The 10095-nt window shown below is 33.1% G+C and overlaps 1 protein-coding gene across 1 annotated transcript in view; it reads left to right on the top strand.

Annotated features, from left to right (window-relative positions):
- The window catches only part of TUSC3 (tumor suppressor candidate 3), a 313374-nt gene that overhangs the window by 295431 nt on the left and 7848 nt on the right, over positions 1–10095 (top strand). Inside the window, exons 11-12 of the mRNA XM_008574162.1 lie at positions 2748–2838; positions 9704–9768. Of these exons, the coding sequence (XP_008572384.1) occupies positions 2748–2838; positions 9704–9722 (110 nt within the window). The 3' untranslated portion in view covers positions 9723–9768. The remainder of the gene's footprint in view (positions 1–2747; positions 2839–9703; positions 9769–10095) is intronic.

Below are 10095 nucleotides of genomic sequence, written 5' to 3'. Positions count from 1 at the left end.
CCTCGGTGTTGCGCCCGTACCGGGGACCGGCAACGGGATCGCAACCCTTGGTGTTGCGCCCACACCGCGCCCAGCCAGTGAGCGGGAACTGGTCTCCACATGGGATCTGAACCCTCGGTGAGAGCGCCGCTGCACTCCCAAGCAACGCACTCTCCAGTGCGCCACCAGGCTGGCCCATCTTTTTGGGATTTTTAAGTAGTGTGACATGAATCATAGTGATTTCTGAATACTTAGAAGTCTTACGTGTTAAAATGTGTGGGATATAATATACAGTTTAGATTGCCTTCTGTTTTCCTATGATGCTGTCTATACACTGTTGAAAGAAACTACAGAAGAAATTGAGTGCATTGTTTAGCTAAGCCCTGTTGAATAGCATTTTATGATAAATCTTCTGAATGAACAATGTGATGCTCTTTTGATTGACAAATCATGCTTAATGTGATTATATATTTATCATATATCCTTCCATATTAAGGTAAGTAATAATAAGAAATATGTAGCAAATTTTTTAATCTCACAACATTTATGATACTGAGTTTATAAAATCACCGCTTTTAACTTCCCTTTTGGTTGATGTTTCTATAACAACTCCAATTCCACCCATTCCTAAATTTTATATTCACGTGCTTATGTGTGTATATGCATGTTGTGTATGTGAGAGAGAGAGAGCTGGGAAATATATTTTTAAATTATTCCTTTTTGATTCTGATGTGATTTCTATTTTTGATATGGTACTACAATGATTATTAAATTGCCCAGGTCAGAATACTTCTGTCTCATTATGGCATTTTCTTCTTACAGGTGTGTTATCTCTTATGGAGATAACTATACTAATCCCTCAAAACACTCAATCACTCTCCCTTCCCCATACATAAGTAGTTGAGTAGCATTAGTCTGTTCTACCACACAGAATCAAGTACATATATTCCATTTTACTTGATCGCTTATTTTGAACCTCATTTCCCATTGAGCACAACCTAGTGAGGCTACTGAAAACAGCACAGGGAGTAGAAAAAGAGCTTTATTCCTCTTCTAAAAAATATAAAAGGAGATATAAAGGAAAGGAAGAAGTGTTTAATAAATACCGCATTTGGAAAGGTATAAACTTAAAGCATTGTGTAATCAATTCTAGGTTTAGTAAGATTTTTGTAAGCAAAGTTATTAATATGCTATATCTAGAGCCTGGTGTCTGTCATACTTAGGTATTCTATAATTTTTTTTGAAAAGGTGTTTTTCATTTTGTCATATTTGAAAACCCATTTCTTGCTTTATTTTCTGCCAATATTCATTTGAAGTTCAACTGCATGAATATTGTCTGAAATTAAGTGTCACAGAGGCTGCAATTGGATGCTATTAAATGCTTATGATGTTTCACAATTTGTACTCAAAATTTAGGAAATGATATTCCTGCAGAATTGAATGAAAATGGACAGATTTGTACACTGTATTTAGAATATTGCTATCCCTTAACTACTCCATGATTTTCAGGATTGTAATTAAACCTGGATTCATGTATATGCTAGAAAAAAATTTTTAAATCATATATTATCACTATAGAAGCATACAGGGATTTGAATTTCCTAGTTTTCTTCTGCCTTAGCATTTTAAATCTCTTTTTTCTTTCTTTTATAAAAATTAATTCAGATATTTGTCAGGTTTTTTTTAGAATCCCCTCAAACTAATGAAAGGCTATAATTATTGTGCAAATATTTTATTCTTAAAAGACGTGGATATTTCTTAAGAGATTAAGTTCTCCTTATTTATAGAACATATTTAAATAAGATTTGATTTATTTCAGTATATTTGTTTTTTTTATCCTAGATATACTTAGATTTAATTAGCTCAGATCTTTAATCATTTAAATTTTATAATCATGTTTAGATTTATTTTACTGATAATAGCAATGAGTCGTTTAATTAAATATTTGTAACATATATGCAGAAGAAACCTAATATATTTTATTACTCACCTGCTTTAGAGTAAAATTTTCCCAACCATAATATAAAGGAAATGAAAAAATAAAAAAGTGATTTCCTTATTGTCAACTTTCCTGGGACAGAGTAATACTGAAAACCTAGACCACGGCCCATTGTACTATAACGTATGCCCTCTGTTCCTTTGTAAAACAACCAACAGTTCTTTGACACTATTACCTGCAACTGAGGGGGGTTTCCTTCCCATTGGGTCTCACTGAGACCATATTTTCTTACTCTCTAAGCTTTTGTTCCTAGCCTTCTGTACACTAGGATGAACTATTTCTGAATAACATGCTTTTACTGAAACAATAATCTAGCCAATAACCTAAAATTATATTTCTTTGTAAATGTCTGAAAAGAATAAAATTATATTTAGCATTCTAATAATGCAAATATCCCTGCCAATATAGCCACTTCTTCATAATGTAGGGGCTGATAATCTTGTTTGTGGTTTATCGCTTGTTTTGTTTTGTTTTGATCCCTCTGGGGCATTTTGGTACTTGTAGGACATCTATAAGAGACGAAAAGCACCAGAAGACTTAGATCAGTCAATTTTGTCATTTTCATGCCCCAAATAGTACATTTTCATTGAGAAGAATATGGAAAATAATGAATACAGTGTATTGTGGATTATCTGGTTTGTTGTACCTGTATGTGCCATGAACTATTAAATGGAAGTATACTGTAATTGAATGCATTTTAAAAAGATAAACATTTGGGTTGTTATTTGCGTGTTTTCAGACACTAATGGTATTTTCTGTCTCTTTCTAGTAATTTGCTTAGTGGGATTAGGCCTGGTGGTCTTCTTCTTCAGTTTTCTACTTTCAATATTTCGTTCCAAGTACCATGGCTATCCTTATAGGTAATATCTAAATACTAATGTGAATGTATTCATTTTTTAACTAATAGAATAACAGAATTTTAGTGGTTAATGTATAATTAAGAATTAATGTAAAGTAGCTAACTCATTTGTCATGTGATTTTAAATTCAGTTAAGCAAGTTTTTGAGCACCTACCATGTGTTCAGCATAGTAGACTATAATAGAAAGATGCAAGGCATAGTCCTTGTTCCCAAACAGGGTATAGTTTCATTTTAGGGATATACATACATATTATTCTATATAATATATGTACATATACGTATAGCAAAATTAGTTTTAAGCTTTATGGACTTCATCCAAAGTTGTTCTTTCCTTGGTTTCATTCTTCATGATTTTTACTTCATTTGCAAGATTGTTTTCTCTTATAAACTTTGCATCATCTTTTATTTATCTATTTCTTTTTAATTGACATGTATTGTACATATTTATAGGGCACAGACTTACATTTCAGTACGTGTATACAGTGTGTGATGATCAAATCAGGGTAATTAGCATATTGATCATCACAAAAATTTATCATTTATGGGGGGAGCATTTGAGCACATACAATAAATTGTTACAATTCAGCTGGTTAGAGTGTGGTGCTTTTAATACCAAGGGCCAGTGTTCAATCCCTGTACAGACCAGCTGCAAAAAAAAAAAAAAATTGTTGTAGTGCCTAGCACTAGTGTAGACCTCTAGCACTTATTTTTCCTATCTAGCTGTGATTTTGTGTCTGTTAACCAACCTTTCTGAAAATTTTAACTTTTCCAAATAAGAAAAGCAAACTTGAAAGGTAAAAATTAAATGATAAAATATTTTATCTCTGGTCACTAGAAGTTGCCATAAAGAATATCTCATAAGATTTTCACAAACATATTGTCATATTTGGAGGTGGAAAGATGTTGAAAATTCATCCTGAGACCACATTGTTATTATTGAACAAAACTTTCACTAATGCACACTACAGCAGATGTGCCAGATTATAGTTGTTCAGTTTATGAATTAGGTATATGTTCACTTCTTGAACATATTCCTCCTTCAGCTTTTCTTAAAGAAATTACTATTTCACTTTCTCTAGGGAGTCCTTATAGCTTACCCCATGTTTTTCCTTTGAAGACTCTTTCACCTGAGATAGTAGAACCAGTGATATGTTGATAGAAAAAAAAAGCTCATCATACCTTATGTCTCTAGCACGTGTAAATAGTGGACATTTTAAGAGTGTTTTTAGATAGAGCATGGCAACAATATATAGCTTTATCTGGCGGACAAAACTAATGCCATAAAAGGAAGATCTGATATGGGATTATAATGGAAGAATGAGGCTCTTCCACCCACCTCTATTTTCTCATATGGGCAGAAGCACATTTCCAGTTCTCTTCTTCCTATACCCATTAAAAATAAATATACTAGGAGAGTGGAAGAAATGTGGGTATCAGATCTGAGTTGTGGGATCATCTGCCTTTAACCCTGCCTGCAAAGTAAATAAATTTTTAAAAACATCAGTTCTGAGGGCCACAAGAATAATAAGGCAAGCAAAGTCTCCACTTTCTTCGTTTTAGTCTTGACATTAGATAACCAGCCAATTTTGGTTTTGAAAATGTGAAATAAGATTAATACCCAAGAAAGATAAATTTTTTTTTCTCTTTGCCCCTACCCTAGGATTGAGAATCTGCATGATTTGTCTGGTTTTTCTTATGTGTATTCTATAATGCAATCTGTAAATTAAGAAAAATAGAAATACTGTGTATTTTAATCTTTTATCTAGGATGCCCAAAACACTTGAAAATTAATTCATTTCAATCTATAGCACTTAAAATATGTCAAGGAAAAGATTGTGTCTCTATTTTTATAAAAAAAAATAAACTATAATAAAAGACAATGTAAGATTCTTAAACCCTATTTAGTTGACAGTCATAGCACTTAAAATATGTCAAGGAAAAGATTGTGTCTCTATTTTTATAAAAAAAATAAACTATAATAAAAGACAATGTAAGATTCTTAAACCCTATTTAGTTGACAGTCAGGAAGTGGAGGAAGGTAAATGGCAAATTCCAGTTTTTATTATATATCAGAGCATATAATCACACCAGAATGTTATTCCCTGTCTAGATTGTTCTGACTTAGCAATATAATAATCAGGGAAAGTAGAGAAAAAAACAGATTTTACTAGTTCCTCATAATAATTTTTCATTTGATTTATGATATCAAGAATTCAGGTTTGTACTTTCAGTTGTCATTTAGTATAATAGTTCTCCAATGCTTTTAAAAGAAAAAACAAACAAACAAACAAACAAACAAAAAAAAAACAAGGATTGGACATAAAAATCACCTGGGAAGCTTTTCAAAATACCCTAGATATGCATTGTAAGCATATCTGAGCCAGAGTACATGTCTTCTTATTTCTGTGTGAATGTGGCATTTGAACGTTCTTACTGTATAACCAGTCCCATTCTCTTTTCAAGGTTCCACCAGCCTAACAAGGGATAGGTTTGCCTTCACATGGCTTCATGAGGCTGGAAATGTAAATGAAATCTCTTGCAAGAAGTCAAAGATAAAAAACATGCCCAAGAGGGTTTGTGAATGTGAATTTTGACATAGTTCACACAAAAACCCGTAAGAAGAAGTTGGCAGCAAAGAGCCTAGCAAAAAATTTAGGAAACCAGGCATGCTAAACAGTGTAACGTGCAGTGTGTATAGAAATGGAAGATAGGCTCCTGGCTGCTGCAGCAGCTCTTCAGAGTGCTCCTCCATTTGTTGTGGTGTTGTGTGAATTTGCCATATTGATTTGAACAAGCTAGACAGACAGACTGTTCTGTTAGCCAATTTTAGGTTAAAGTAGCCAAGAGGCAATTAGGTTATTATAAAGATATTTGGAAAAGCAAGGAAGACAACTAAAAACTAGTTGCCACGTGACTAGATCTCATAGATGTTGGAAAAGTTCAGAAAATAAGTCATACAACAACATAAATCTCTTGTTCCCATCCCATGCTCCCAAGATATCTCAGTTATCTCTTGGCTTGAATTCTTCTACCATTGTAACTACTGAATCATTTCTTTTTACTCTTCTCTCTCCTCTTCTTCAGCTAATCACAGCCTTCTCTGTGCCTCCTACAGTCTCACTCTCTCAGTATAACTTGTGAACTTTCTTTTCTAAGAGGAAGAGCCTGATTGGTTAATTTTGCCACATTCATACAAAAATAAGTAAGCATGTACCTGCCTCAGATCTTTACTGAGATTTCTATTATTTCATTCTGTCTTATCTGAATTTCATGACTTAGTTATCCATCTATTCAGCTGTCCAATTTAAATAATTCCTCTAGTCTAATTACCTTTTCATATTATGTTAAAACCTTCTGGCATTTCTTTTCAGCCCTTTTGAGGACTTTCATTACATCTGTTTTTCAACATGGATTTACTGATGCATCGTTCATCAGGCTTCCATAAATCCTTATAGTACTTATAGATATCTCTCCTATGATCATTGATTTTCAAATTCTTTTGCTTTGTCAGATTTATGTAGGATATATGTTCCCTTGATTACATTTATACCATCCTTCTGAACCAACAAAATATAGTATAGGAGAACATTATGGAAAAAAAACAAAACTCCAGTTTTTCATTAAAATTTTTTATTCTCTTTTATTAGTCTAGCACATGCATATATGCCAAAGTTACCTTTGTAATGATCTACATTTCTTTGGGTCTTATTTTTATTCCATAACATTTTTTTTCTAAATAAGCTTTTGGTTTTAGAAATTTTATCATCTCTCTTGTAGATAGTAAACATCAAGAGAAAGTGTTACTAAAAGGAGTACAGAGATATGGATAAATCCTGTACTAAATTCTAAAATCCTGGCAGTTCAGGGAAATATACATATTTGGCTTGCCTTCACTATATATATATATATATGTATATATATATATAATTAGTTCACTGCAGAAAAAGCAAAGGTGATGTCAAGACTGAAAGAGGATGAGAAAATAATTCTGGGACTAGCTGAAAGGTGAGATGTTGATAATTCAATGGGAAACAAATTATCTTTATCTTTTTCTTATCTTGTAGGAGAAGCTTGGTTGATTGTGAACAGGCTCACACTGTTAAATAACATCTTGGGCATCAGCATTTATATTGCTTGATTGAAAAAAATTGCTTATCATCAGATAAAGGCAGTTTGTAGGGAATTAGAATGAGATGCAGGAAACCATTCTAGAAAGAGGAAAACCCACAAAACATATTCCAGATGGTAATTCATGGCCTTGAGTACTTCTGAAAAGACATTTGTAGACGTCCATTTTTAAAGAGCATTAGGTCCTACAACATTGAATCACAAACCCTGGGGACCAAGAGCGAAACCAAAGCAACCACTCATGACAGAAATACATTGAAGTTGGCCTACAACAGTAGAGAAAAATAGTTTCTCAACCAAGACTATAGTCTTGACTTTCCCAGTTTTAACATGTGTACATATTAAACATGAGCTGCAAGGATAGACACATTCTTCTTCACAGAAGCTCTTAAGAAAACCTGCCACTTCTACCTACTTTAGATAAAAGTTGTACTTGGGATAAGACTCTTGAGATATATCCCTTAGTGAAAATGCACATTTGAACATAACACCACGAACAACTTTAAAAATCACTTCTGGCCGTAGGGTTTTGGGTTCAATGCCAAAGTACTTTCTTGAGTGTCATGCCTCTGTCTTTTGTAGCCCTTGATGTCTTTTGAATTTTTGTGAATTATAACTTTTGTGCCACTGAAACACAGAACTGTGTTCATAATTATCTTTAATTTTTTTCATTCTTTCCTCACAATTTTGAATTCTGTTTAATCTGCAACCCATAATTCCTTATATATGGGATTAAGTGATCTTTTTTATTTTAATCTTAAGCCTTGGAAAATCTTGAACATTTATACCCTTTACCGTTTTCTCAGTACTTCACTCTAACTTCAAAATTGCTGTTTTCTTTGTTGATATATATATACACCTGCTAAATTGATAAATTTCTATTTTAAATGTTGATCCTATTTCCTTAACTCTTCCCCCAAATTTATTCTTAATGGTATATTCTACAGTATGAATCTGTTTCATACAGCTGCTCAATTCTCCCAGATTGTCTTTGAAGTTTCAATAAGCAAACTTCCCTGATTTGAATCCCCAGTGTGCTTGTTACTAGCTATATGACCTTGGGCAAGTTACTTAACTTTTCTAAACCTAGGTTTTCCCATTTGTTAAAGGAGATGATCATATGTACCTCACTCACGTGTTGTAAGGATTACATGAGAGAACGCATGTAAATCACTTAGCACATTGCCTAGTACGTAGTCTTAATTACTCAATAAATGTTTGATGCTCATTATCATCATCATTAATTCTGATATAAATATTTTAAATTCATTTATATTTAATCTTTTTTCTAAACAGGGCTTTTCTTTACACTGAAGATTAAGTAGCTTTATTTTATATTTGCATAATTCAGTTGAGTGAAGAACAGCTTTTCCCTGAACCTTTTGGTAAACTTAATTGGGCTCCAGAGTCCCTTGAAACGACCAGTGAAATATCAGTATTATTATTAGTTTGATCTAATTACCAACTGCGCCATAGTTCAGAAGAAAAGGAAATTTTATTCCAGTGATAGCACTGAATTCATTTTGTATATTAAATAAAAGTTACCTTTGGTGCTTGTCCCATTTTCTAAAAAGAGCAAAGTGCTGTTAGGGATACATCAGTCTTTACTTCTCCATATTTTCCACTGGCACTCTGTGACTCGCAAAAATTTTCTTCAGAGGACTTCTATAAAAACATTTATGGTACGTCAAGTCTTTGCTTTAGGAAAATAACATGAATCATTCTCTATTCTGTCATTTTGATTCCTAGCTGTTTCATGTGTTTAAGTCCTTTTCCTTCAAAAAGACTGTAAGGTAATTGGGGAAGGATACTTGACAAAAACCTTTTGTATATCTCTAAAGTGCTATGCACATAGTAGGTGCTCATCATATACTTGTTAATTGAGTCTGTTTTCTCAAAAACTTTATTCTTTATCTACTTCCAGTAAATGCAACAGGAACTGTTAAAATACAAATGTAGTAAAGTGAAATGAAATGTACTGGTTTGTCACATTGCACAACTCCAGAATTCACATCAAATTATATCCCCTGGAGTTGTCAGGTTGTTCCAAACAACTAAAGGCATGTGTGGAAAGATAGTTATTCCAGAAACCTGATCTTGAAGGGTAGCTATTGCAACCCCAAACTGATTCTGAGATGGCTGGCATCCTGTAAAAAACAGAATATGTATTAATTAAGCTTACAGTGGACACAAAGTATCTTCCATTATCTTAAAAAGATACTTAGAATTCACAGTGTCCTTAGTTATGTTGAGAGATGATGAATCAAAAAAAAAAAAATAAAATCTGAAATGATATTCAGTAAGGGAAATCACAGAATAGCAGCTAGAAATGAAAGGCATCCATACAAATCGAGAAGAGTATGAGGGTAACCAAGCACAGCCAGGCAAAAAGTCCCGGGATGTCCATTATGGGGCAGTATCACATTATTTGTACATCTTAGATGAGCTGTACAGATAGAAAATGGTACAGAAATTGTGAGGTGACCAGCCCACAGTGCATATCATTGACAAGACTTTCACTGGTTGTCCCAGCTTCGAAGAATGACATAAAGGCCCAGAGATTTAGAGGTGATTCAGAGAAAAACTGCAGTGCTATAAAGGCACCATTGCTGTTCCCCTATCTTGTGTAGATAAAGAACATAGTGCTAAATCTTGTAATAATACTGTACAAATGGAAATTGAATCTTAAGGATTATTTTTTCCATATTGTTGTATTTCATTGTGGTGTATTGGAAAGTGATCTGGACTTTGAGTGAGAAGATGTGATTTGGACCATGGCACTTAAAAACTCTGTAACCTCAGGCAAGTCTTTTAATCTTCTCTGAGCCTCAGTGTTCCTCATTTTTCAAATAAAGACCATAATATTTATCTCATTAGTAGGATAAGTTATTATAGTAAACTAGTGTTTTATAAATGTAAGATAATTCTTAACTGTGAGATCCCATATTCCAGTCTTATGCTACTATATTTTGCTGCTACGGGGACAAGTCCTCACATATAAATTTCCACCAATAGACTTTGACCTGTACACAGTATATGTTTTTAAATAATAATACTTATATACAGGCATATACCCTCCACCCCAAACAAAATGTAATTCCTTTTTTTTTTTTTTTTTTTTTTTTTTTT

Source organism: Galeopterus variegatus, unplaced genomic scaffold (assembly GCF_000696425.1).
Source record: "Galeopterus variegatus unplaced genomic scaffold, G_variegatus-3.0.2 Scaffold1004, whole genome shotgun sequence".
NCBI classification, from domain to species: domain Eukaryota; kingdom Metazoa; phylum Chordata; class Mammalia; order Dermoptera; family Cynocephalidae; genus Galeopterus; species Galeopterus variegatus.
The sequence above is the reverse complement of the archived record's forward strand: the minus strand, read 5'-3'. Positions and strand labels throughout refer to the sequence as shown.